Source organism: Aptenodytes patagonicus, chromosome 25 (assembly GCF_965638725.1).
Source record: "Aptenodytes patagonicus chromosome 25, bAptPat1.pri.cur, whole genome shotgun sequence".
Lineage (NCBI taxonomy): Eukaryota > Metazoa > Chordata > Aves > Sphenisciformes > Spheniscidae > Aptenodytes > Aptenodytes patagonicus.
The window spans coordinates 4,621,257-4,648,068 of record NC_134973.1 but is presented as its reverse complement, the minus strand read 5'-3'; the positions used below and the strand labels follow the sequence as shown (position 1 = coordinate 4,648,068).

At 53.7% G+C, this 26,812-nt stretch overlaps 3 protein-coding genes across 5 annotated transcripts in view; 2 read left to right on the top strand and 1 right to left on the bottom strand.

The window, feature by feature from the left end:
• The first annotated feature begins 218 nt into the window (after window positions 1-218).
• On the top strand, window positions 219-13,784 carry CERS1 (ceramide synthase 1). Of its 2 annotated transcripts, none has more exons than XM_076359406.1 (7): window positions 219-854; window positions 9,963-10,122; window positions 10,682-10,862; window positions 11,241-11,402; window positions 12,317-12,464; window positions 13,064-13,212; window positions 13,703-13,784. In XM_076359406.1, exons 2-7 carry the CDS (start codon window positions 10,008-10,010, stop codon window positions 13,743-13,745), a joined length of 798 nt encoding a protein of 265 aa, XP_076215521.1. In that variant the 5' UTR covers window positions 219-854; window positions 9,963-10,007; the 3' UTR covers window positions 13,746-13,784. The 2 variants fall into 2 exon arrangements, with proteins under 2 accessions (XP_076215521.1, XP_076215520.1); XM_076359405.1 differs by lacking the exon at window positions 219-854 and adding an exon at window positions 1,566-1,787.
• Window positions 13,785-15,985: 2,201 nt separating this feature from the next.
• Window positions 15,986-20,858, top strand: GDF1 (growth differentiation factor 1). Its single transcript, XM_076359433.1, has 2 exons — window positions 15,986-16,271; window positions 17,363-20,858. The coding sequence occupies exons 1-2, from the start codon at window positions 15,986-15,988 to the stop codon at window positions 18,196-18,198; spliced, it is 1,122 nt and encodes a 373-aa protein (XP_076215548.1). The 3' UTR covers window positions 18,199-20,858.
• UPF1 (UPF1 RNA helicase and ATPase) overlaps window positions 20,845-26,812 on the bottom strand; it is a 23,631-nt gene continuing 17,663 nt past the window's right edge. For both annotated transcript variants that reach the window (XM_076359363.1, XM_076359364.1), the window contains exons 19-24: window positions 26,066-26,240; window positions 25,248-25,329; window positions 24,565-24,726; window positions 24,021-24,238; window positions 23,426-23,548; window positions 20,845-23,306 (exon numbers count right to left, since the gene is read on the bottom strand). In XM_076359363.1, the coding sequence (XP_076215478.1) occupies window positions 23,429-23,548; window positions 24,021-24,238; window positions 24,565-24,726; window positions 25,248-25,329; window positions 26,066-26,240 (757 nt within the window). In that variant the 3' untranslated portion in view covers window positions 20,845-23,306; window positions 23,426-23,428. The remainder of the gene's footprint in view (window positions 23,307-23,425; window positions 23,549-24,020; window positions 24,239-24,564; window positions 24,727-25,247; window positions 25,330-26,065; window positions 26,241-26,812) is intronic.

Here is a 26,812-nt window from a genome sequence, read left to right as displayed (position 1 = left end):
ATTGACTTAAAAACGTAAACAATAAAAGCAAGTGCCATAGTAGGAGCCAGCGCTGCCAACGTGAGAATAGGGGAACATGTTGTTCGGGCCTCCGAGAGGAATGAGTTTGTGTTTTCCCATTGCTGCCCCAGACCAATTAGGTTCCAGAGAACTTGGAGGCAGAATGGCTGCGGTCGGAGGAATGACTTCAAATGACATAAAACTCATTTCTATTTTGTCCCTTTCTTTCCCTATCAAGCTGGTTCGAGTTACGGTTCCGTGAGTTCCTGTGATCGTGATGATTATTCTCCATCTCTAGTAGTAAGGATCCCACAGCTGCAATTTAGCCGATAGTTCTGGTGCGTTAGGACGCGACTGAACCCCCTTTGCTCCTCCATGGCTGAAACCGAACGCCGCTGCGCTGCTCCGGTGCCTTTGCTCTGAGGCTCCTGCTGTGCCTTACCGTGAGACAACTTAGGTGTTGGCGTTTTAGGAGAATCTTCCTCTCAAACTCATGCTTCTCCTAGCAAGCCAAACGTCTGACTCTCCGTACGTGGCTGTGGATGTATGGCTTTTAATTTTAAACATATACATAACGAGATTTCTGTTCTGTGAATCGGCAGCTGGCCGGAGCGCGAGCTGCCCGCCTTCTGGAGGAGGCGTTCGGTCAAGCCCTTCATCGGGGGGTGACCTGTTGGGAGGGTGTGTGTGTTTGCATTTTTCAGGTGCATCTCATTATTCCAGAGCCTTCTTAACTGCCACAGGTGCCGAAGTTCAGCTGTGGTGGTGGGGTGGAAGCACCTGATGGCTTTGCACCGAAATGCTTTGTGAGGAGGGGGATGAACCTTCTGCTGCTTGGAGGCTTTTGCTGAGAGGTATGGAAAAAAGAAAGATCTGGAGAAACGTTTCTCTTTGCATATCAAATGATTAATGTGTTTAGTCAGGCGTTTTGACCACGGAGAAGCGCAGGAGCTCTGGGGTGTTGGACATCATTGCCAAGGCGCTGTGGGTTAAGTTCCAGCCCCCCGCGGCCGCCCGAAGGGCGCACCTCGGCAGGCAGAGCAGTTTTCCACTGTTGTACCATCAATTGTCATCTCTCGATACCGAAGTATTAACATTTGTCTCCGGTCCTCGCTACTGGAGTGACTCCAGCCTATTGTCACCGCTCATCGTCCGAGAGAGCAGTCGCCTTGCTGATTTTTCGTTTTGTTTTGTTCTCTGTAAGAAACCGTGATAATAACGTCATTCGGCGCCTCTCCGTGCTGATTAACGAGCCGCCGCTCCCCTCCGGGCACGCTGCCCCGGCCCCGGCGGGGGTGAGGGGCTTCTCCGGCCGCAGCTCTCGCCCGGCTTTGCCCCCTGAGCTCCGCAGCGGGGGCGAGCGGAGCCCGAAGGGGCCGGGCTGTGCGCGGAGGCGGAGGGGGGGGGGGGGGGCTGGAGGGGGGGGACGGGGGCGGCTCTTAGGGCCCGGTAACGGCGGGGAGGGGAGTCCCGTCCCCGTCCCGCCCCGCGTGGAGCCTGCGCGGAGCCGGCGGGCAGCGCTGGGCCATGGGCGGGCAGCGGTGAGCGCCGCGGCGGGAGCCGCCATGCCTCCGCCCGAGCCCATGCCCGGCTACGGGCAGCTGCTGCGGCGGGGCTACGGCAGCTTGGCGGCGGCGGCGCGGGGCTGCGGGGACTGCGGCTGGGAGCTGTCGCGGCGGACCTGGGCCGAGAACGCGCACCTGGGCTGGGGCGAGGTGCTGCTCTGCGGGCTCTGCGCCCTGGGATGGACGGCGCTGCGCCGCGCCGCCGCCCGCAGGGTCTTTCGGGTCAGTCCGCGCCGCCGGGAGACGGAAGGGGGGGGACGGGACACGGACACGGGAGCACCGGAGCCCGCCGGGGCGGCGGGATGGGGGCGCCCGTTGCACGGGAGGGCTCGTCCGTCTCCCATCCGGGGCCGCGTCCCGGGGGCCCGGGTGGCTCGTCTGTACGGGAAAGGACGTTCTCCTTCCCCTGGGGCCGCGTGGTGGGGGGGGGGGGGGGGGTTGCATGACAGATCTCCCCCCCCCCTCGCCTTCACCCGGGGCTGCATCCTGGAGGACCGAGCATCCCGCTGCACGGGAGAGCTCCCCCCCCCCCCCGCCATCCCCAGTCCCCTCAGCTGCATCCCGGGAGGGTTTGGGGGTTATTTCTCGCGTGGGGGAAGGACCACGTTTCTGCGTGGGCCCTGGTTTGTATGAAAAATGCCCTTCCCCGCTTTCCCTCCCCGGCGCGGCGGTGGAGAGGCTGGATCCTGCCGTACTGCAGTGCTGGGCTGACCTTCTTCGGAGCGTGGGGGATGCAGGGATGCGAGCGCCCGACCCTCACAGCCTCCGAACGCGTTTGCTGGCCGTTGTCCCCTCCTTGTTTATACAGTACTCTGTAAGGGACAGGGTGAGCAGGACGTCCCCGAGAGCAAAGAATGGCTCTGTTTAATTTCTTGCTGTGAAAAGTATGTGTAACGAAATGAGACCTCCCCCCTCTTTCTGATGGCTCAGTCCCAGCAGAGGCGATGCTGCTTTCCTAGAGAGATGCTGTGCGCTTTGCTCTGCAATTACCCTGGCCTTGAAAGGCGGAAGCAACGGAGGTGCATGTTTTCGGGTCAGGGGACAGGGAGATGACCCTTTTCTCACCTATGTATGGTGGCACGAGGCCTCGAGTAGCTGGAAGAGCATGTGTGGTTCTTTGCGGCTCCATGGGACAGGCCTTGTTCCCTGGGTGAACTGCTTCCTCCAGAGGCTGCTTCGCAGACTGAAGGCAGCTGCCTTGCGTCCCATAATTAAGCTATCGGGAGTTACTGCTGTCCTCTCTCTGCCCTATCTGCTGCCCAACCTGCCTTTAAAGTGGCTCTTCCTTTGCTGTTCGGAGCTGTCTTTGCTTATCCGGTATTGCGAGGTGGATCTTGACCTTGTGCGAGGTCCCAGCCTAAGTCCTCTGGAGTCATTCGAAGCTGCTAAAGTGGCATGTAGGCAGGGTAACGTGCTGGCTTTGTACGCAGGACTGAATTTCTCCTTGTTACCTGCACCCCTGTCTGCCTGTGGCTACCGGTGGGCAGCGTACAGCGCCTGGGAACGCTGGGACCGGGCTGAAGGAGGTTGGAGGTAACCCTAGGTCTGTCGTAGCAAATTGGAGGTAATCTTCTTTGTGCTCCAGTTTCTCCTTGTGTAAGGCTCACCTTTACAGAGCGAGCGGTGATCAGAGCATGAGAAAAGCTCTTCGTGCTGCGGAGTCCGCTCAGTGCCCTCGCAGGATGCTTGGCGGCTTGTGCGAGTGCCGAGGTATCGTTCCCTCGGAGAAATGGGTCACGCTTGTAATTGCAGAAGAGCGAGGGGGGTTGATCGGAGCCGGTTCTTGCGGCTACATCTGCATGTGTTATAGTGATGAGATGCTGAGCGAAATTGCGATAGCATCAGTTTTCTCCCAGCAGATAGGTGGAAGGGTAGCAGTAGGGAGAGACAACTCTCTCTCCCTATATATATTTCAAAAGGATCTGAAGCTTCTCTCTGTTTATTCTGCTGGAGTTGCTATGGGAAAAGCTGGAGGTTGTGGCTTTCCTCTAAAACCTCTGGCAGTGTGTAGGAAATCGGTTTGTGTTGCATGGCCCCTGTACGGGCAGCGGTAGAGCAGGGTCGTTCAGGAGGAAAGCCAGGGAGAAAGACAGACCTCCTGCTTAGCCCTGGGAGGAAACTTCTCCTGTGCTCAGTGCAGACTCAAGGAGCATCCTTCCTCATTTTGAGTCTCTTCGTGTTCCCTGCGAGAACTAAAACACGGTTATAAAAATGAATCCACTCAGTGTCCGGGGAATGCTACCTTCCTGCGTATTATTTATAAATCATAAATCTTGCCGCTTGGATTGCGATTCTCTGCATCTGAAGAGGAAGTGACTCTTACCACAAGACCTTGAAGCTTGGAGCATAAAGTGCATCTTACTTAGCTCTGGCCGTGACCGCTCCTCTGAGAAACGCGTGCATTAAAGCCATATACCTCTTCCTGTGCTATCCGCGTGGCCGCATTTTTATCAGTGGGATCGAGAGAAGAGGAGGTAGGCTCCTCGCTCTCTTCTAGGACCACAGCAGCATTTATCCTGCAACATCTTTGTCGCAAAAGGTCTCACAGCTGGGTTGAAGAAGCGGTAAAGGTTGTGCCTGTGATGGGAGGGGTTTGGTTAGGATTTGAAAGTGTGGACTTTCACCTGGTACAATGGCTAGGTCGGTGCCTGTGCATTAGACGTGAGTTTCCCGTCATCCTTAGAGCAAAGATGATTTTTTGGCCCGTTGTCTCTTCTTCACAGAATCCTCACTTGGTGCAAATACGGAAAGGAGTTGTTTTGGTGTAGGAAAGATCCCAGTTAGCCGAGCAAATGTGGATTACTAGGTAGGGAAAGACCCCCAGAGTCAGCTATACTGGGGGCACAGGCATCCCTGCAAAGGCCTGAGGGACGTATCCTCCCTCTCTGGGGTCTGGCCCGAGAGTCTCTGCTCTTTGTCCCGTTGACTTCTGAGTGCACGAACTTGAATGATACTCAGGGCACGTCTGATTGTACGAGCTCGCTGGAGCTGCAGACCACCTTCAGAAATGAAGACCAAGCCGGTTCTAGGCAAGTGTTCCCATCCCTCGAAGCCTCCGCCGTTTGTGTGCCCGTCCTCCTGCCGCAGTTAGTGTCTGAGCTCCATCGGTCTCTGAAAGCCGCTGTCCTTGGTGTGTGCCCTGCGTGGAGAGCGGCTGCAGCCAGGCTCTGAGGAGTTTGATTAAAAAACAGCAACCTGAGCATCTCTGCGTTAGTTAAGCATCCTGGAGGGCAGCTGAGCCCAGCAGTGCCGAGGCCCAGCGCCGTTGGAATAGGACCAGGCAACTCCGCTTGGGAAAGGCTTGGTGAAGCGCGTGGAGCTCAGCAGGACTGTGCTCGCAGTCTCCTTTCCCACGCAGGTCTCGAGCAGTGCAGTGAACTTGAATAGATAAAACTAAGAGCACACCTGGATTCACACACTGAGATGATCCAGAATAGCTGTGGCAAGCCTAGGCAGACGCTTGCAGCCCTAAACTACCCTGAGCCATCCTCGCTGCGGGGAGTTGAAGTCCCTGAAGTCAGCTAATGTAAGTCCGTAAGCGAGCAAAATCTGTTCTGTATGAAAGCTGCCTCTGAATCTGGTGATGCTCGTCAGGTATCACCTCCGTCCTTAACGGCTGTCTGCCTTTTCTCTGCAGGGGGTAAATGTTTTCCGTTTTTGGCCCAGACACCAGTCAGCTTACTATCTTAGTGGCGTCGAAATTTGTAGGACGTTGCCGTGTCCTCTGCAAGGAAAAGTGTTGCGTAAATTGAAAACTGTGCTCTGGAAAGGAGGGTTTCTAGGTGAGTGATACAGCATAGCCCCAGGAAGGATGTGGAAGCTGGAAAACGAGGGTCCCTATTATCCCTTTCAGTGACTTACGCAACTTTTCTCCACCCTACGGTATTGTCAAGACATTTTCCAAGCCCCAGCACTGGGCATGTGACTTGAGGGGGGGAATTATCACTGTCCCGAAAACCCCGCCACCCAACACCATCTCTGCCGAGAGCGGAGGACACCAACCGACCCCAGGGGTGGGAGGAGGCTCTGCCGCGCCGCCGTGTCCTCAGCTCGTCCCGCTGTGCTCTGCCCGCTGTTTGAAGCACAAACCCTGGAAACTCAAGGGGAGAAAGCCGTAACAATGGGTCTTTTCTTCACCCCGGGGAATGAAGCCGCGCTGCCGCGTCTCAGAGCGGGGGCTGCTCTCCCTGCGCCGCTGTGTCAGCAGTCAGGCGTGAGGAGGTTATTCAGCCCCTGCAGCACCCTGTGGGCTGCTGTGTCTTGTCTTCAAAGAGCGTCTTCTATTGCTTTTCTCTCTTAGGGGCAAATTTTACTGCTTGCAGAGGAACCGAGGAAGAAATGACGTCTGTTGGTTTGTTGCTGTTGTCGTAGTGCCTTTTTCTACGTGTTTATCTGGAAAGCGTTGTCCAGAGCCTAACACGGCTTCCCAGTGTCCGAACTGCGGTGCGGGCAGAGAAACCGAGGCACTGAGCGGCTCGCTGCCTGGTGTGGGGATGGAGCAAGGAGAGCCGGAGCTCTTCATGCTGTGCTCAGTTCATTCCCCTTTCCTAGTGGGGGGACGGCCACTGCCCTTGGGTCCACAGCCTCCAGGAGGCTCGTTTCTTCGGGTTTAGAGAACAGTGACGTTTTACTGGGTCTTTCCTTCTGCAGGCTCTGTGCCCCATCCCTGATGTGGCAGGGGGTGGCAGCCGGTCTGGGAGCGGCGTCCAGGCTGGGTGTGGAGGGGACCTCGTCCCCTGGGGTGGAAAGGCACCATCGCAGCGCTGAGAAGCAGCACACGGGGCTGCGGGGAGCTGTGCCACCGCCGCAGAAGGGGCAGTAGCTGTTGGTTGCGGCCAGGTTTTGAATTGGAGCTCTGCTTGCTCATCATTATCATCTGCATTGAGTAAAAGCTGATGTAAAGCTGCCAGTTCCCTGGGCTGAGGATGCTTCGTGCCAGCCATTCCTTTGTGTTCCTCTGGGGAACTCGTCGTGCCCAGAAGCCAGACGCGGCGTGGCTGGGATTTGGCCAGGCCCTCGTCTCTAGGCCGGGGAGGTGGCAGAGGCGACGGGGGCGGTCTGGGGGATACAATTCCTCTGTAACAAGCCTCAATTCATAACCCATCACTGCAAGCCTGCCAGGTCGCTGGAAAGACTCATGACCTGCTGCTTTAGCCGGTTGTAGATTTAAGGGGACTGGCTGCTTTCCTCTAGTGCCGGCGGCTGTAAAAAGGGAGAGAGCATGTGTTTGCTTTTTGCTACGAGTAGTTTTTTGACACTTCAGCAGAGCTGTGGGCAGCGACAGTTTCCATTCGGTTTCTCTTTCCAGCTCCAAACCGCTCTCGCAGCGTGCTCTCACCCACTGCTTTGCTGCTTCCTTCCCCCCGGCCCCGCAGGTTGTGCAGGGCTGCGGGGGAACAGTCACGTCCCTCACACCGGTTAGTTTTACAAGTGAATCAGAAGATGCCTGTGAAGGTTTGCGTGGGGGTAACGAGGAGGAGGAGGAGGGAGGAAGAGCCGGTCGCCCTTTAAGCGAAGCCCCATTACATCACTTGCCAAGAGCCTTGGGCTCTTTCAGCAGGAGCCAGATCCGCTGTTCCCGCCGCAGCACCCGTCACCCTTAGCAACAGGCATCTCTGCACCGTTGCCGTGGGAACGGCAGCCGGGTAGCGGGAGGACATCCCCCACCTTGTGCATCTCCCACCCCCAGGGAGAGGGCAGATGTGCCTCCTGCCTGGTGTGGGCTGGTCGGGGCGTCTCCTTGGCTTGCGTTTCCCTGTGCTTCCCTGTGCGAGAGGTTTTGGTGGGGCCTCCCCGGGGACATTAATTTGCCCCCCCAGCCCCCCCCCCCCCCAGCCCCCTGTGTGATGCTGGTTCTCTCCCGATCCTTCCCTGTGTCTGCTCCAGAGCCAGCTCCTGTTTCTGTAGCGCTCGGGGTACAGCCTGAGATGCCCCGTGGCTATTTAAGGGAGGCGGGGGGGCTCTCTCCAGGACTTGTCATTAACCATGTACGCAGCGAGGGCTAAAACCTCTCTGAGCATTAGCCACCGCAGGCTGGAGTGGGGCAGCCCTTCCCTGGGTTTTGCTTTCACTCCGGACTGGGAGCTGCTGCCGTGCCTGCAGTGGACTGTTCACCAGGCGGTGACTGCAGGCTCACGGTGGCAATTTGCTGCGCTGCTGCCATCTCTGCCGAGGGTCCGAGTGTCCATAAAATGCAGGTCGTCCCAGTGGTACGTGCCTGCCCCATGGGTGATGGTCCTTGTCATCAGCTCAGCCTGCCTGGGGTAGAAACGTGGTGTCCTTCCCCCTTTGCAGGTGGGGAGCTGAGGCGCAGAGGAGAAGCGAAATGACTTGGCTGGCGATCGGCAGCGAAGCTGCAACAGGGATTTGAGGCTGAGCTCAGCATCCCAAATTCAACCCCAGCTGAGGAGGGCAGGGGGCTCTGCAGCTCACTTGTCGTGGTGGCGTGGTGAGCTGTCCCCATGTCTGAGCTGCTTCTATCCTCCACTGTATGGAGACACAAATAATTCATGCTTTCTGGGCTCAGGACTTTCTGTCTCTGCATTATTTATTCACCCTTCAACCTTCCTTCTCTTTTTCCTGCCGTGGCTCCTGTTGGAAGGAGCCTTGGCAGCAGCGTGTTCCTGGTCTCAATGAGGACGGCCATGCTCTGAATGCGAGATGCGTAGGGGAGGCCAGAGCTGGGCCTCTCCGGCTGGAGGGGATACGGACAGCTTGGCAGAGCTTTGTGGGGATGGTGCTTCCAGGTCTGACCAGTGCTGGGAAATTCAGAGCTTAGAACAAAGCACTTTTAGGCTGGGACAATGCTTGGAGTGGAATCCTTTGAAAGCCTGACACGGAAAGGGGCTAAAAGCCAGACCAGCCACTGCCTGGGGACAGCTGGGGCCTTAATATAGCCTTTGAGCATCGAGGAGCTGAGCGCCGGCTGCAGAAAGTGCTGACCTGGGGCAGGGTACGGTTACTCTGCAGGCATTTTGTTTTCATCTCGAGCTTATCTGGTCTCTCCCTGGGGAGCTCTCAGCTGGGGGGGGGGGGGGCCTTTGGGCATTATCTGTGTTTCAGGCAGTGATGATTCCCTCGGGACCTTGAGCAACACTCCCCCGCGTTGACTGCTCCCCTGCAGCCACGGCCAGGGGCTGCGGAGGTTGGCCAGGCTGATATGGTGCCGTCACTCTCGTGATGAGAAGCAGAAATGGTGCCTGGTGTTGCTCAGCTGCCACGGAGGGAAAACGTCCGTGCCCGGAGCCCTGGCTGAGCTAAGGGCACGCTCGGCGTGCAGCATCGCTCGCTCTCCGGCACACGGTCTGAGGCGAAGGGTAGCGTCAGCTGCTCCATTTTACTCCTGGGGAGCTGAGGCCGTTTAACGCTGGGGCTTTGCTTTTACTGTGGTTTCCAAGCTGTCCCTGGCCTCAGTGGCCCAGCTCTCTCGCTGTTGCAGAGCGGGACCGTCGGGAGGGCTGGGTGGTAGTCATCATCCTCGGGAGCGTGGGGAACTCAGGATGAGAAAGTTTTGTTCTGATTAGCGCGAGCAATCTGCAGAACTGCTCGTCCTCCCTGCCCTCGCTTTGGCCATATTTGGGGAGGCTTTGCCTCCTATTTCTGAGTCCCGACCGGTGGGAGGGGTGCTGCAAACCACAGGGGAGAAAACCAGCAACGTTTCAGCGCTGGTCGGCTAGAAAAGCTGCTGGGAACATGGGTGAGCATGGGTAGGCGTGAGAGAGCAAGAGGACCCAGTGCCCCAGCCTTTACTGACTCGTTACCTGCAGAGCTGGCCCCCTCCGACGCTCGTTGCACACGCAGGGGAGTCTTGTGCCACGCTGGGTGGGGAGCAGCAGCGGCTGCGTCTTCAGGACTCTGCAAAGCCTTTGCTTCCTCAGTTGAAAGGCTCTTTTCTGGGAGTTGGCAGTGCTGCGAGGTCCGTGTGCACAGGATAGTATTGTTACAGCTTCCTCTTCTGGGTTTCCTTGGGCAGATAGGACTTGATTTTTATTTTATTAGTTATTGACTCTGTTCTGCAAAAGCCAGCTGTGGTCGGCCCTGCTCCTGGAGCCAGGGCGATGGAGTGGGGCCCAGACTGTGGGACGCATGCCCCAGGCTCCTGCCTTCTCTGCGAGGCTCTGCTTTCGCAGCTTTCCAGAGCGGCCAAGGCTGAGTGGAAGGGTCTCTAGCCTCGTGTTTTTCCCCGCTTCGGGCTCTCTCTAGAGCCTCTTTGACCTCCTTACTCGTGTTGTAAAGAAGGCCAGAAAAATGGGGTTTGTGACCCTGGTTTTGCCCTGTCTGGTACTGCACGCAGCATGCAGTGCTCGAGTCTCTTGGAGGTTTGGTGAACTCTGCCCTGGGCTCCCCAGGGCCTGTCTCTTTGCCCTGTGTGACGATACTTCTCCCCTCTCCTTGCAGCCCTTTGGGGAGTGGTGCAACTTGCAGCCGAAAGATGCTGCCAAGATGCCTGAGAGCGCCTGGAAGCTGCTTTTCTACACGTTATCCTGGTCGTATGGCATCTACCTGCTCTTCTTCACCGACTACCCCTTCTTCTATGACCCACCATCTGTCTTTTACGGTACAATAAGAACCAGGGAGAAGTGGGTATGGATTAGGATGTCCAGGTTCATGGGACGTCTGGGTTGAACAAGGGAACGGGAGTTGGGGTGAGCGAAAGAGAAGGCTTGAACCCCTAAATTGCCTTGTCTATGATGCTGTGGGTACCGAAAGGGCACAACAGGCGGTCCCCATTCATTTCGTTACAGAGAGAGTCACCTAGTGGCTATGGCAGAAAGCAGGACTGGGATGCGTCAGCTACGGAGGGGAATGGGATTGAGTAGTTAAAGCAGGAGAGAAGCAAATCAAGGTTTCTCCCTTAGACCTAGGAGAGGGAACGGGTCTAATGCCAGAGGCAGAGTTTGGGAGCCAGGATACCTGGGTTCTCTTCCAGCCTTTGCCTCCTTTGCATCTGTGAGGTTCTGAACGGGAGCACCTGAGCACAGCGAAGTGCTGGGGCTGCTTGGGGCAGCTCTGGCTGCTGCTTGCTCCCCGCTCTTTGCGCTCCTGTCTCCCTGCCGCTGACGGAGGCTCTGTGCTCCTGGCTCTGGGTTCACCCGGCTGTCTTTGTCCCACCCCAGACTGGAAGAAGGGCATGGACGTGCCCACAGACATCGCCATCGCCTACCTGTTGCAGTGCAGCTTCTACGGGCACTCCATCTATGCCACCGCCTACATGGACACGTGGCGCAAGGACTCCGTTGTCATGCTTCTCCACCACGTGGTCACGCTGACCCTCATAGCCTTCTCCTACGCGTTCAGGTGAGGTCGCTGGCTGTGACACTCTGCAGTGTGGCCCGGGCCAGCCTTGGGCAGCTACGCAGCAAAAGCTGCAGCCTTTCTGTGCTCGGATGCATCTCACGGGCATGTAGCAGGACATCTCTTGCTGGGTTGGTGTGGGTTCTCCCCTGCCTCTCCAATCCTGCCTCCACGCTATCGCAGCAATCCCAGTGCTCGTGAGCCATTGCACGGTGCCAGGCCCACCCCGTAGCGTGTTGCTACGCTGTGCCGTGCCAGGTCTGGCAGTCTGGGTTATTCAGGGAGTCTGGCTGCTCCCGGCGTGCTGGACCGTGGGTGCTGGGTGCTAACATCAACCCGCCGCCCCACACATATCCCTCCCTGCTCCCCTTTTTCCTACAGGTACCACAACGTGGGCATCCTCGTGCTCTTCCTGCACGACGTCAATGACGTGCAGCTGGAATTCACCAAGCTCAACGTCTACTTCAAGCACCGGGGGGGAGTCTATCATCGCCTCAACGACGTCATCTCCAACATTGGCTGCCTCACCTTCAGCGTCAGCTGGTGAGTTTGTCTGCCTGATCCCCCTTCCAACCGTCCTTGCCAGCTTTTGCAATCCCCCCGGTGCCTCGGGGTACAGCCGGCTGAGTTTGTGTGCATGGGAACAAGCCCTTTCAAAAACTGTTTGGGAAGAGGTTCCTGCAGAGCCTGACCCCATGCTGGGCTTGGAATCCTTCTGTAGTCACTTTGCTGTCTGTCACCGCCTGTGAAATCTCGCTTGCAGCATGACAAATGACCCCAGGGGAGGAGGAGCTGTTTCCATTTTCACACTTGGTTTTAGCAGTAAGAAGCACTTTTGCAAGAAGGAAACGGGAGGTAGGGCTGTCCCAGATTCCAGCCTTGCTGCTCCTCTTGGGGCAAAGCAGGAGGAAAAAAAAGATGAAGAATAGAGACGGGTAACCCACAGGTTGTCACTCCTCATTTGTCCCTTGTCTCCTTCCTCCCTCTCTGTGGGCTGCTCTGAAAAGCAGGGGTGGCAAAAAGAGCCCTCGATTTGAGGGGAGGAGAGCAGCGAAGGTTTTTAGTGATAAACTAGGGATGCACGGGACCAAGAAAACCTTCCAGCTGTATTCTCCTGCTGTCCCTCATCCAGTTGAGGTAATCTGCAGTGTAGATTAATCTGCCTCTCTACCCTGAGAAAGCCCTTTCTCTGCCCTGCCTCTGGTGCCAAGACTTTTCTGCCCACGGAAATTGTATTCTCCCTTCAACAGCTGCCCTTTCTCGGGGTCGGTGTGAAGTCCTACCTAGAGCCAGAGCTGTAAACCCAAGCCAGATGCCAAGAGCAGGGACTGCAAGGGGAGCTGTTGAGGGCTGCCTGGAGGCAGGAGGTTGTGCTGGGGGAAGCTGCGCTGGGTCTCACGCCTCTCCCGGGATCCCCGTGGGCCATTAAACCCACCCTGCTCCCTCTGCCCTGGCAGGTTCTGGTTCCGTCTCTACTGGTTTCCCCTCAAGGTGCTCTACGCCACTTGCTACTCCAGCCTCCAGTTGGTCCCTAATATCCCCTTCTACTTCTTCTTCAATGCTCTGCTCCTTGTCCTCACTCTGATGAACATCTACTGGTTTCTGGTGAGTAGGGGGAGCTCAGCAACCCCTACGCTAGCTTCTCCCTCTTCTGCTGCTCCTGTACAGTGCCTGCTGCCTGCCTGTCTTGGGGGCAGCTGGGGGGGCTGCAGGGATGGGGGAGGCTTCGGAGGACCGAGGGATGGCTGGGAGGGGAGGAGGGAAACCCGTGTCAGTGCCCGGGGGGCTCCTCTGTGCTGGAATTCAGACTGTCTCGCACCCCGGGGATCCCCGGGGAGGGAGCGATAACAGCAGTTGGGGCAGGCTGGAACTTGATATGGGTGTAAACGCTCTGGCATCCCCTGAAGCTTTGGGGAGGGTGTGAAAAGGGTGGACTTGGAGGGCTCGCGCCAGCAAGCTCAACCCCGGGTAGCAACCCAGTGGGGTTGAAATCAGTTAAGGGTAGTTGCAGGAGCACTGCCTCCCGCTGCTGCAGGTCATCAACCGCATCCCAGGGCTCTGGCCATCCCAGAGGGATCTGCCCTGCCCTTCCTGGGGTTGGGGACAGCGGAGAAAGGTCCCACTTAGCAAACGGGAGTGAGTAGGTTGGGTGGAGCAGCTCTAAGCCTTGGGGTTTGTGGCTGACAGTGTCGCTCCTCCCACAGTACATCGTCCTGTTTGTGGCCAAGGTGCTGATGGGGCAGATGCAAGAGGTGAATGATGTGCGTGAGTACGACGTGGAGGACAGCAAGAAAACCACGACGGCCAAGAAGAAAGAGGCTGGACTCCAGCTGCCCAGTGCTCTGAAAGAAGGGTATGTGGGCAGGGCGGGGATTACACACATGCACAGCATCTGTGGGCTAGGGGGAGGGATGCTGGCAGACCTCCCAGGGCTCTGGAGCTGTCAAAGGGTTCACCACTGGGCTGGAAAACAGAAAAGCAGCAGGATGCCTTGGCACAGAGTATAAAACATTGCTGCAAGTATCAGGAAGGACTTTGTATCTCGATGCCTAGGCATTGTGGTGCGTCCATCTTTCTGTCCCGTGAATCCTTCCCCTGCTCACCGTGTAGGACTGGCTCTTTGCTTGAGGCTGTTCTCTCTGAGCAGCATCTGCGCTTCATGTGGCGAGCCCAAAGTCTGGCAAGATGCTGGATCCCACAGAGCAGGTCTGGCTGACTTGGGGACAAATTGTCTGCGTGAGCCTGTCAACACAGGTCTGACCTCAGTAGTGATTTGTGAAAGTAAGAGAGGGAGAGTCTGTGCGGGGACCAAGGCTCACTGTCTGCTGTGCTCTCTTTCACAGGATGCGCCTGAAGAATGGACTTGTAAAAGACAAGCGGTTATAAGGGAAGCGTGGCTGCTGCAGCCTGGGCAGCCTGCCTGGATCTGGGGACTGACCCAGGACCCTACACTCAAACCCAGCAAATGAAAGGCACAAGGAGAACTTCATCCCCAATACCCCTTCATCCCCTGCCCGGAGCCGGGGAAGAGATGCCACTGACAGGATCAGGCCCCTCCTGGGGCTTGCCTGTGACCAGGCTTCACCTGATGCTGATGTGCTTTTTGTAGCCGGTCTGTGCTGGTTCAGTTAAGAGGCTGGTGGCTTTGCTGGTCCAGGTAGGATTTGGAACTGGCTTTAGGTCCCCTGGTGTTTCTTCTGTCACTCCATTCCTCGGCTATTCTCAGTCCCTTTGTGGTTTCCCCTGTCTTTATTGTTGGTCCTTCCCACCGACCCTGCCTCAGCAGCGCTGACGGGTCCTCTGCCCCAGTGTTAAACTGGGGAGGGAAACGTCCTCTCCTCCGTTGGCATCACCGTCCCAGGCAAGGGGAGCCCAAAGCCAGCTCTTCTCTAGCTGCCAAGCAGGGACTAGAGAGGTGATGCAGTGCACCTCTGAGCCTTCCTCCTCAGGAGGGGTCACTAATACAGAGCCGCCCGCATAAATCTTGGAGGCCCAGCACAGTTTCCATGTGCAGGTCTGCCTGAAAACCCAGCCCTGGAGCATTGTTCCAGCCTCCTGTCCTGCCAGATGAGGGCCAGGAGATTTAATTTGCTTAAAAAGCCTGTGTAAGTCTTACAGTTGCTTAAAAAGCCAGTCCCAGTCCTGCAGGCTCCCCTGATGAGGGATCTCTAGACTCGCGCCCAGTAATGTCTGCTTGCTCAAGTAAAGAGCAAATAGTTTCTGCTCGCCGTGCTGGTTTTCCAGGCAGCACCAGCCCTGAGCCTTGCCGGGTCCCCGGCTCTGGGCTGGGCTGTGGGTCTCTGCTGGGAAGCCCTGTGGATTTTACAGCCCCTCAGACCAAGACTGTCCCATTGCTCTCCACGGGGCCAGGACCCACAGCTCCTGTGTCCTCCCTGGGACGCGGAGCTCCCTCCCAGCCAAGGACAAGAGGCAGTGGAGGGGGGGGATTCAGGGCGTTAATTCCAGCCATCAGAGGGTGGTTAATTGTTTTTGGGTTTTTTTCTGTTTGGTCTGTCGTATTGATTCAACTCCAGGCTCATTGTGTGAGCCACGGGGAAAGTTCTTCGGTAAACAGAAAGCGAAACGTGACTTGGGCTGATGGAAACTCTCCCAGGCTGTGGCAGGATCCGTCACCTTCTCACTCCTCATCACCTAGCAGGGTTTCAGAGGGGTGCCTTGGCTCTCCTTGGCTTTCAAGCGGGATTTGCAGGAAGGAGGAAATGAAGGGAACAGATATCCCGGGCCTCTTTCTGCTTGGTCATAGCGGAGTTGGGGCAGCGACGGTGCCGAGTTGGGCCGACGGCGGTACCTAGTCAGCACCTCTGTGGGTAAACTGAATTTCATAGTACCGGCTTGCCCAGGCTTCAGCATTAAGCTGGGTAACTCGTTGGCCAGCACTGTGTGTGTGTGTGTAACATCAGGTGTGCTGCCTGCTGTTTTGCTGCGATGGCTAGAAAGGGGCCGTGCGAACGGGGAGGCCACGGGGGCTCCCTCTGCCCGGCTGGGGCAGGGACCCTGTGCCGGGGATGGGTGCTAGGGGTGGGTGCTGATGGCTTTTCGTGCTGGCCCTGGGGCTGCGTGTCTTGTGGGCAGGGCGGTGTGTGTGGCCAGGAGCTGAAGCGGGAGTTTGATGATTTGATGTGCTGGAAGTTGATGGACTTAAGAGAGAAGTGTTGGATGCTGTGACTGGGGGGGGGGAAGCTGATTTGGGAGGAGGGAGCAAGAGGAGACCCAGATCCGTGTCTCCCCTGGATCTGGGTGGGATGTCCGCAGCGGATGGGAGCAGTGCTCGACTTGCCAGCAGCTTTGTTGTGGGGAAGAGCAGCCCCTTCCCTGCCACCAAGGACTTTGTTGTTGGACCTCGATGGTGTGGAGATGTGGGAGAGATTGTAGGAGCTCTGAGGGAGGAGGGCAGCTGCCCTCCTGCCATGCAGCCTCAAAGGGTTAACAGGTCCCGGGGAGCCTGGAGGGACCGTTCACACCCTCTGCCCAATCCTGGGAATCCCTCTGCTAATTGAGCACTAACCAGATCAAAGACTCCAATCAGGCAATCAACACCCCCCTGGCCCCTGTCTTCAGGTCCCCAGCCCAGGCTGCTCTTTGTCTGCGGGAAGGAGAGCAAAGCAATGTGGCTTCTCCCCACACACGCCAGCTTTAGAGCCGGCCTTGCCTGGGCTCTCTTTAGCGTGGTCCTGGGGATGGAGTTAAGTTTGCAGGAAAGTTTACTGTTAAAATCCTTGGGTTTGAGCGCCAAGCCCAGCCCCAAAACCCCCGTTCCTGTGCCGTCTGTGCTCTGGAGGATCTTCCAGAAGAGAAAGACGCTGCCTTCTACAAACAAAGACCTGGCAGATGCTTGTAGGGTGGAGGGATTTAATGTCCCTGGGAACATCATCCGCGTCTTCGCTGACCAAGGTACAGAAATGCCGTGGTTCGGGTCCTGTCTTGTGGAAGCCCCTCTGATCTCTGGGCTGGGAGACTTTGCTCCAGTCCTTCCTTTTCTGTCTCTTGGGTGTAGGTAGGGGAGGCTGGGGGAGGACAGGGCAGTGGCCAGAATCAGTCTCCAAGAGAAGTCACTGCTGTGTAAACTCTGGTCCTTCTGGATGTTGTAGATAATTATTTGCAGTTTAGAAATGAATCGGTAAACAAGGCAGTGGGTGAGGGTGTGGAGCTGTGTAAGGATCTGTCCTGGAGTCACCTAAAGCAGTCCAGAGGTGCTGGTTTGGTTGTAGGTGACTTGGCTTGACCCGTTGGGCTCTCGGTGGTGGAGGTGACTCCTCGCCTGGGCAGTGGTAACATGGCTGTGGGTGCAGCGAGTGAGACCAGCACCCAGCTTTGGGTGGGGACGGGATGCTCGGCCATTTGGCTGTGTTCCCCCCCCCTCCTCCTTTTTGTCCTCATGCCGCTGGCCGACCATGCGGCACATCTGGCTGCTTCAGCCTGTGGCCTCTCTGAGCCGTTCTCAGTTATATGGGAACTGTTTGGTCGGTGTCCTCCAGGTCTCAAGACACCACGGAGCTCACTTCTCTTGTGGTTCCAGGTTTCCAGCGGAAACCTCGGGCTGGCTAAAACAGGCAGCTCACCAGCTCCTAAAGTTTGCTGCTATTTGCCCTCCTTTCCCCTCCATCCCAAACGGCCGGCACCCACGACAACCCCCCTGTCCTGCGGGGGAGATATTTACAGCTGGGGAAAAATAACGCACCAAGATGTTAAGTAGCATCTAGAGGAGATGCTGGAATGGCTGTAGCATCCCAGTGCTGCAGGCTGGAGCCCAGGCTAGCGTTTGTGCCTCCAGACCTTTCTGAAGGCCATGCCATCGGGCTGATAGCCCTTACTGCAGCACTGTCATCTCGATCCAACGACTGCGGGCGTGCTTGGCTGCCCGCCTCTGTCAGCCTTCCTCTTGCTGTGCAGCCAAGAGCTTAAATTGGAGCACTGGGAGGCTGATCCTGCTCAGTGTAACAAGAGTTCAACCACCACCACCTCTATTTCTCCTTCTTTGTCAGGCCACTTCATTCATAACGGGCAGCCCCAGAGGTTGCTGTGTCTGCAGAAGCGTCTGTACTTTAACCTCTCCGTGCTGGAGGAGGGCGAGCTCTTGACGATGGCTCAGCTAGAGATCAAATTCAGCCACAACTCCTACCACACCTCCAGCCAGGGGCAGGTTTTTGAGCTGAGGCTCTACCAAACCTCCCAGATGTCTCTACGGGGGATGCCCTCCTACGAGCACGGCCGAAAGCTGCTGGTGGAGCAGTCCTTCGCCCAGCTGCACAAGTCTCTTCTCTTCAACCTGAGCGGGGTGGCGAAGGACTGGAGAACGTACAGCAGGAATCTGGGCTTGATCCTGGAGATCTCAGTGAGCGGCGGCGATGGTGCATCAGCCCTGGCGAGCCGGGGGCTGCAGAGCCTCTGCGCCAGCATCGACTCCTTCCTGGACACCTCTCTCCTGGTGGTGACCCTCAGCCAGCAGCAGTGCAAGGCTTCCAGGAGGAGGAGAAGTGCTCACTACACCCCCGTCACTCCGAGCAACCTCTGCAAGCCCAGGCGGCTTTACATCAGCTTCAGCGACGTTGGCTGGGAGAACTGGATCATCGCCCCACAGGGCTACATGGCTAATTACTGCCTGGGTGAGTGCCCCTTTCCCCTGACAGCGGAGCTGAACAGCACCAACCATGCCATCCTCCAAACCATGGTGCACTCGCTGGACCCGGAGGGGACCCCCCAGCCCTGCTGCGTCCCCGTCAGGCTGTCCCCGATCTCCATCCTCTACTACGATAACAACGACAACGTGGTGCTGAGGCACTACGAGGACATGGTGGTGGATGAGTGTGGCTGCAGATAGCGGAGCGGCTGGGGGAGCGTGTGCCCTGGGGTCCCGTCTGAAGCGTTGAATGATTGATGGAATAAATCCAAGTGTGTTAAATCCCCTCTGTGCTGGTGTTCAGGGAGTTTCCCGTTGGTGCATTGAGTGTCGGAGCTCCCCCCCCGGGCTGCCCTTCTCCACCTGCAGCCGGGGAGGAGGTCCGGCACGAAGGGATCATTACTGGAGTTGTGATTTAGTAATAGCTGGGTGCTCGGCCCTCCAAGCAGCCGTCTGCCACAGCCAGCAGGCTATTACGGGATTATGATCAAAAGTCTGATGCTGGTTGCCTATTCCGTTCTCCACGGGCAACGGTGGCACCAGGCTGTGAATCCCAGACCCCTCTCATGCTTGGCCGAGCTGCTGCTGGTGCCAGCGAGGCACCCACTCGGGAGAGCAGCAGCAGGGCTTGTGCTTTTTGGCTAAACGCTGCAGCTTGCTTAGTGCAAAAAGAAATGACTTTTTTTTTTTTGGTGAAATGATGCTGGTGGTTCCCCGCTGCCTGGGTGCAGGGTCTGGCTGCAGTGCGGCTGTGCCGGGAGGAGGCGGCGTGGCGGCTCCGGTCCTGCCGCAGGAAGAGGTATGGTGTCATGGCACGAGCTGCGTCCCTGCAGCTCTGTGTGACTGAATCCCTTCCCACAGCGGGGGCAGAGCCTGGAGGAGTGCGGGTTTCTCTTTTGCCCTGGGAACTCATGCCTTGAGCTATTTTTGTTGTGCGGTTGGCGATGGGGCGGTTTGGGGGCAGGGGGTGTACGTGGTTGGGAGGTGCTGGGCGGCCAGATGCAGCCCCTGAGAGCCGCGGTCCCAGCGGCAGGTTGCTGTGTGACAAGAGGTTTTTGGCTGAGGAAAGAAAGGGTAAAGCGGGGGTGTGTGGTGCCCCTATGCAGAGGTGGGCACCGGGTGGTGCAGTGGAGTTGGTGGCACCTTGTTCCCTCCCAGCCTGCTGTGAGTCAGTAGTTAATTTACCTCGTTTGCAAATCGATGAGCGAGGCGGTGACCAGCCTGAACCACGGCTGGAGGCAGAGCACGGCCGAGCAGCAGGCAAGGGCGGCTCCGCACAGCACAGCAGTGTTACAGCCCCGATACGTCAGGCACCACGTTCGTGGCAGTTTAGGGTTATTTTTGGTTGAGGGTTTTTTTGTTGGCTGTAGTACCCAGCCCACTGCAGCAGCGTGGCCGTGCTCTTACCGAGTCTGTTCAAAACCACTACAGGAGTAAGCGCCGCGGTGCTGTGCGGCAGGGACCCAGCTTTGCACCATCTCTTCTGAGCCACAGTGATCACCGACGGAGGAGTTGCCTCTTTTCTCCCGCCTTTCAGCACGTGGGCTGCGCATTCTTAGGGCAGCCGGAGGCTTAAAGCCTGGGCAGAGCTGCTAAGCTGTTCTCCGTGTGGTGCCGGCCAGTGTTAAACAGCCGACGCACCTGCACGCGTGACCCTGGGCTGGGGTTTAGCACCAGCCCTTCCAGGCCAGGCTTTCCTCGCACACCTGCAGCTTTGCTTTTTTTTTGGGGAGGGGGGCAAGAGGGGAACAGAAAAGGAATCCGAGTTAGACTTGAATTTTTTGTGGGATTTTTTTTTTTTAAAATGTGAACCTGACAACATAGCATAATTATTTTTGTTGTTGTTTTTGTACTGATGCTGTATTGTCTTCAAGGTCTGACGGAGTATTACCAAGCTAAGCTGGGCCTTCTCCCTCCAGGGAAGCACTAAAGGTTTTAACCACTGTTGGGTTTGCAGAGGAAATGTCTCCCTGTCCCCTGTGACAGTTTTTGCTAACAGCCCTGAACCGTGTAGCTGAAGACCAAGGCTGGAGTAGCTCGAGTGCTTTAGTTGTGTAGTGCACTAATGTTTTCACGTCCCAATGTGTTTCTTGACAGCGCCACAGACTAGCAGAAAGCTCCAGCAGATGAACAAGAGCTATGCTGAAACCCATTTCAAGCACTTAAATGTTTTAAGGGCTTAGAGTAGGACTTAACTAAAGCAAGCAGGAGCCATTTCTTTTAAATTTAAGATGAGCAGGATTAAGAAAACCTTTAAGTATTAGTTTTTTGTACCTGTGCTGTGGCTCAGCTCATTTAACATGGAGCGGGGGTAGGGCAGACTGCTGACCCGGTTCTCCAACATGACGGAGGGTGACCGTCCTCTGTCACCCCATCCAAGCATGGAGGCTGGGGAGCGGTTACAGCAGTGAGCAGACACAGAGACGGCCCCGGAGTAGCCGTAATGAGCTCCCTGTACACCGGGTGGGGCCGAGACCAGGCCTGAACACTGGAGCCACCTTTCAGCAGACGCTGAGCCAGGCTCAGGTCCCGCGACCGGAGCCAGGCCCAGCTTTGCTGAGCGACCACCTGTAACACAGGTAAATGCCACTTTTGTGTTTACTGCGGTGCAGGGGAAGCAGGAGGGAGGAGATCTTCCAGGCTGGACTGGTCACCTCTAGAACCAGCCTTTTGTAATGCCTGTGGCTCCCCCCCTGCACCCCACGCACAGGCACGGACCACCAGAGGAGGGAAGGGGGTAGGGTATTTAACAGGTTTTTCACAGTTCGTTTGCTTACCCGTGTTCGCTATGCACACACCACACTTTTGTACTAGTCTGTGTTTAAAAAAAAGTAATAAACTTGGAAGTTTATACAATCAGACTAAGTTTTAATGAATGTTCCATGGTTTCATCATTGAAAGTTAGGGGCCACCTTGAATGCAAGAGCTGTTTATTAATATTTTATTGATGACAAACAGGTTTAAAACAAACTGAGACAAAATCAAAAAAGAGTAACACCGTGCTAGCACTGATGTCTGGATTTATAAAACTCAGAGTAACTGCTACAAAGGAAAAAACCAGCACAAAGCAGAGGCAAGCATTCCCATCAGTGAAATAAAGGGGGTGAGGGGAGAGGAGGGGGTTACATTACTCAATGGATTGCATTGCACAGAGGGTTACAGCTTAAACCTATTGGAAAAGTCTATGCAACTACGCAGCCTACAGAAGGAAAAAAATTAAAAAGCCCTTCGGCAATGTTAATAAATAAAACAGTCCATCTTACAAGGAGGGAAGGTGGCCCATGTCTCCATTCTTTCACATTTTAGAAGTCTAAACTCTGGAGGCTTTTTATGAGAAAAGAATGGTTTTCATTTCTGGAAAAGTTTCTTTTGCAGTTCTTGAACTACGTTCGCTGCAGGACTGAACGAAAATGTTGAACACCTGTTCCATGTTTATGTGCACACTACTCAGAGTTTGTGGGTATGCTACACCAGGTCTGCACTGGGGGAGAGACACTCTTGAAAAACTACAGCAAATACAGGTTATGAAAGCGGGTCAACAATCTACAGAAAGGACAGTAATGAAAGGGCTTTCCCCCCCCAGTTACAAAAAGTGGGTTTTACATCATTTGATTACATTCATATGAGAGGTATTTTGAGTTCTCTCAAAAAAAAGACTAGAAACACTTGGAGCCCTTTGAGTATAAAGCTAACAATTCAAACTTTAAAAACACCTAGGTTAGTGAATCACACTCTACTGTTCTTTGCCAATTAGGAGGTAGAGGTTAGTCTAATTTAGGGATCTGATAAAAATGGGTCTGTAGGAATTTTAAATTCTCCGCACTGTTTCTAAAAAGGTTTAAACAGAAATAAAATGCTCCCAGTGTTCCCATATGACTTATTTAAGACATGGGTACAACTTAGAAATTGGATGGCTTCTCTTATGTGCTGTTTTCAGTTTTGACTTCCAGCTATTTCTCAAGCCAGCATTGATGGCACAGCCGTGTCCACTACCTGAAAAATAGGCTCCGGGTTTGGTTTTCAACACCTGACTCTTTCAGCTATCTGCATTAATCACCGAAGAAGCCACACAAAAGCCTAACCCATTATCTCTAATTATACCCAGCTATCAGAGGCCACCTTCCAACAACTGCCTGCTTTGTCCATTTTTCCAACCTGCTTCAGTAACATTGTAGAGTCTTTACTTCAAAACCAATATAATCCCCAGTTTCCACTACTTCTTCCCCAGATCTGAGGGAGCGAGTAAAGCAGGCCTGTTAGCATCTTTTCCTCCAGGGCCGAAGGGCACAGGAACCCATCCCCTTTCAAGCGCAAAGTTCACCTTACAGAAAGGCTTGTTTTTCAGAGTAGAGTCCAGACAGTAGCCAATTAAAGCATACAGAAAACACTTTGAAACCCTCCTCCTGCTTGAGCGCGCAGGCTCCTTTCACTCTAACTGCTATCCAATGTAGGAAGAAGAGGCTGATTGCTGCAACTTTTAATCACACTGAAAGTTCTCAATGTTGGTGCTCTAATTTAGTTTTGTTTTAAACTTTTTGTAAGCTTCTCAGAACAAGGATCTCCCAGGTCCACCACTAAGAATTCAGAGACAAACTTCTAAAAATTCAGTGCTCCTTTGAAAGAATCTCTTTAAAACCACCTTGTCACGAAAGACCCATTCAGAATGTGGGCGACACGATGACACTAGGATTTCAGAGCCAGTGTTGGACAACAAAACCTGCATCTCAGAGTTGAGCATCAGCTATGTTCTGCTGGATTTCTGCTTGGCTTGCTGTCACTTAGTCAGGAACTCTCTCTCTCTCTCAAGATACTCTGCTTCTAAAATGTAAACAGTTACTGCTAAAATATAGTACCCCTTTAAAATGAGAACAACTCTGAGATGAGGGTTTTCCTCTCCCCATCTGCTCTGAAAAGTAATGCCCTGCTCGCAAAGAGAAGTATGGAATGAAGTGAAACCTGCTTAAGGCCCTTCTCTCGAGCTTGTTTGACTGGGGGAGCAGGGACTCAGCTGACCACTCATTTCAGGGTGAGTTGCCTTCCCAGTGAGGCGCCAGCCAGTCCTTCGGTGCTCTCTCTCCTCTCCGGTCAGTCTCCTTGTCTCAGTGAGCTAGCAGTGGGCTCTCTCGCGCGCGCTCCTTTCTCTCTCTCTCCTCTCCGTTGGTTGGTTTCTTTCTCCTGTTGCTCTCACACAGTGGTGCTTCAGTTTTAGCAGTGGAAAACAGGTATCCATTTTATTTTATTTTTTTTATTACCCAGAATAAAATGCTGATGAACTAAGCTCCACACAAGCTTAGCTCTTCTTCCTCAACCTGAAAGGAAGAAAGCAAACCAACAGTTGCATTAGGGATGTCACTCTTAAGACAAACACTGTGTTCATGAACTTAAATCAGGGAGTAAGAAGCAGAGGACTGAACCTCAGGTGCCTTACACTCTAATACTGTGACAGTCCCGTCACTCCGCCATGTTGATATGCACGTTCACCCTGGTAAGTAGAGTCCTGTGACAGCGCCACATCAATCTGAGATTTAAACTCATCACCAAGGTAACTGTCCTGAAAATGAAAGTGTGTATTAAGCCTCTAACTCATTATCAAGCTCAAGTGCTCCCTTACAAAGCAGAATACCTGGCAGCCAAGGTTAATGATAGAGTCTGAGAGGTTTTGTTGTTTTTTTTTTTTGTTTGGTGGTGGTTGTTTGTGTGTTTGTTTTTTTTAAGTCTGCTCTTTTTGCTGCAGAATTTCTATAAATACAAAAGTTTTTGCGATAGCTGGTTGTTGAACAGGCAAGCAGTTCAAAGTTAAGGCTCGAGCTGAAGTCTATACATGCAGCATTTCACTAAAAGTAAAATGCCTGAGCGTACTTAGAGTCCACCAAGTGGAGGAGTACAAAGTGCTGTGGCCGAGTCACTGAAAATGGTTTTAGTTTCCATTTTCCTCAGTACTAGGAAACAAGGATGTGCATGCACACAGATCACCGACATAAAACCCAGGAAAGAGAGCAGACTATACATCAAGTTCTGCTTACCTGTGATAATTCTGGTTGGGAGAGCCCAGGCTGACTCATCTGTGATGGCTGACTCATGGAGATATACCCCTGAGTCAGTGGACCCTGGGAGAAAGGCTGGGACACCACATCTTGGCTCGCTTGACTATTTGGAAGGTTTGACTGACTAGTTCCAGGAATCCCAAAACGATTTTTCTGGCGCCCACCACGACCAGTCTTTCCTTTTGGCGCCCCACGTCCTGGAAAAGCGTTTATTCCAACCAACAGTGAGAAGTCTTACACATGCAAACGTGAGAATTGACTGTTTCTATAAAGGCTTGATCACTTGCAAGAGGCAATGTTTTATATGTACTCAAAAGGCAGAACCACCAGCGTAGACATGGCAAAGGGACACTCACTGGAGGCTGCAGTGCTATTGTGTTTGTACTCCATTTATTACTCTGATTTATTACTGAAGCACATCGTTATCTACTCTCACCAGCACTGCTGCAAGAGTAGCAAAACCCATTCTCCGACTTCAGACCTAAAATGTGGCTGTTGTACCATTTCACCCTTGCCCCCGTACCTGCGGCTGGTCCGTTAGCCTGGCCAAAGTATCCCGGTGGTGGCATTGGTGGCATCACAAGGTTGAAAGGGATAGGAATGTTCATAGCAGTGACGTGGCTGGGGCCAGCACTAATCATCCCGATCTGGTCATGGGTTTGGAAGTACATGTTGGATGGGCGCCCTGGGGAGGGGAGGAAAAGCCACAATGGTTTCAGGCATCCCGAGTATTTAAAAATCATTTCATATTCCTGCTTTTAACAGTAGTGGGAGGACTTGTGAGCAGGATAAATCAGAACCAGAAATTGAAGGGACAAGCCTAACATTGCCAAGAACCACCAGTATTTCCAGTTCACTGTTTACTCCACACTTGAAAATTTCAGAGGCTCATCTAACACATGTTCATCTCTACACGGTTACTCTTCTCCAGCACCATCCAAGACTCCTGAAATGCTTACACACACACTCTTCCTTTCCCCTCATTTTTTACTTGCTCTGCAGACATCAAGTTAGACTGTAGGGGCTTCTACATACAGAGAGCAAAATCCAGGCACATCATGAACATTTTCAGTTCTTAAATTCCGTATTTTTCTGCAGTGCCTCTTCAAACATTTAAAAGTTTGAAGTCTGTAAGATACCATACAACAAGGACTAGCTGGGGGAAAAAAAATCTATAAAGGCGTTAATTTTGATAGCTTCCTTTACCTTGACTGCTCCGGTCATAGACAGATCCTGGAATAATAGCCTCACGTGCATCATACATGGCAGTAGTCATGAAACGGGCACCCTGGAAGCATTATAGGAGTTAGACAAAGCCTTTGCATAGAAAACTTTGCACTACAACTTCCGTGTAAGCTATTTTAGGTAAAAATCCAGTTAAACTCCACAGGCAGTGCATACTTTACAAGTGCTGAGGAAACTAACTAGTTCTAATACACGGAAAACATCCAACTATCATTTCAACTACATCATGACAACAAGAAAAAAGAAGATTCTACAGGCAGCCTATCTCAAACTGTGAAACACTTGATGAATTTTCAGTCTGTTTTGAGGTTCTGATGATAATTCTTCCCTTGCTCTGTTCCTACCACTGTCCTTCTGTGATGGCTGACAAGCTGCCCCCCCCCAATGACTACTTACATTAAAGGACTAAGTATAAAACTTGCGCATTGAGGTTTAAAGTACAATGCTATTAAGTACACATGCCTAATGAGCTTGCCATTTCTACACAGAACAGTTACTTTGTTTCATTCACCTCAGAAGTTACCCCCTCATAAAATCTTGCAGTAAATAAAGAGCAATAAAAAAGCACCAAAAAGGCCTTTCTACAAGCGCTCAACTTAGAAACAGCTGATGCAGCAACTTCCTTGGGTCACACTGCATTAACTAGGCAACAAAAATGGAAAGTTACGGGTGTGTGAGGCTATGTGGGTGACCATTTATTCCATCCATCTATAATTGATCAATCAACCCCCAATTGCTTCATGCCACAAACATCTGAGAGACAGGAGAGGTCAACTTACTGGATTGATGGTATTGACAAGTTTCCGGGGCTTGCTGAACTGCATTAGGCTTTCCCGGAGGTTATTCAGTGGTCCCTCCACCAGAACCTTCTGCTCCTTGTAGTAATTCAGCAGGTGATTCCAAAGTGGTTGTTTAGACAGCGCTTTTGGATTCCCAACAATAATTACTCCATACCTGTACAACAGCAGACAAAGAGAGAAACCAAAATTAACTTTGACTAAAAATAAAGCCACGTTACGTATTAATGTCAGAACAGCCTCGAAATCAAGTCTTTTTTGCAGTAAATCCAGGCACCTAACAGAAGCCCATGACAGTCGGTGTAGGAGACCCCGACGCAATTGTTTTGTTTACAGCAGATGATTTCTGTAGTATGACAAAACACTTGAAAGGAGATTGCTGCAGCCAGTTTCTCAATAATCACAAGCTTCCTTTTGCAGGCTTGCCAAACACAGTGTACTCAACCAACCACACCGTACTGGTTTAAAGCTTGCAGAAACCAAGGAAGCCAACCAACATAGTACTGACTCCACATTACCCTTCTCAGTAATCAAATCCATTTTAAGAGAAGCAAAATGGTAAAAAAAAAAAAAGGTTGCTGGAAGGGATAAAGAAGCAGATGAAGGGAAGAGTTCTGTCCTGCAAACAAAGGGGAACAACACGGAGGCTTCTACAAACCACTGATGCCAAATGGTAACACCAATTAGGTTGAGACTGCTCTTGTAAATTGTAGGGAATATGGATGTCAT

Bases quoted from the DNA above. Each gene is read 5' to 3' on its own strand.
- GDF1 (XM_076359433.1), top strand. From the start codon at position 15,986: ATGTGGCTTCTCCCCACACACGCCAGCTTTAGAGCCGGCCTTGCCTGG. The intron at 16,272-17,362 runs GTACAGAAATGC...CTTCTTTGTCAG, and splicing joins CCGCGTCTTCGCTGACCAAG to GCCACTTCATTCATAACGGG.
- CERS1 (XM_076359405.1), top strand. From the start codon at position 1,566: ATGCCTCCGCCCGAGCCCATGCCCGGCTACGGGCAGCTGCTGCGGCGG. The intron at 12,465-13,063 runs GTGAGTAGGGGG...CTCCTCCCACAG, and splicing joins TGAACATCTACTGGTTTCTG to TACATCGTCCTGTTTGTGGC. The intron at 13,213-13,702 runs GTATGTGGGCAG...TCTCTTTCACAG, and splicing joins CCCAGTGCTCTGAAAGAAGG to GATGCGCCTGAAGAATGGAC.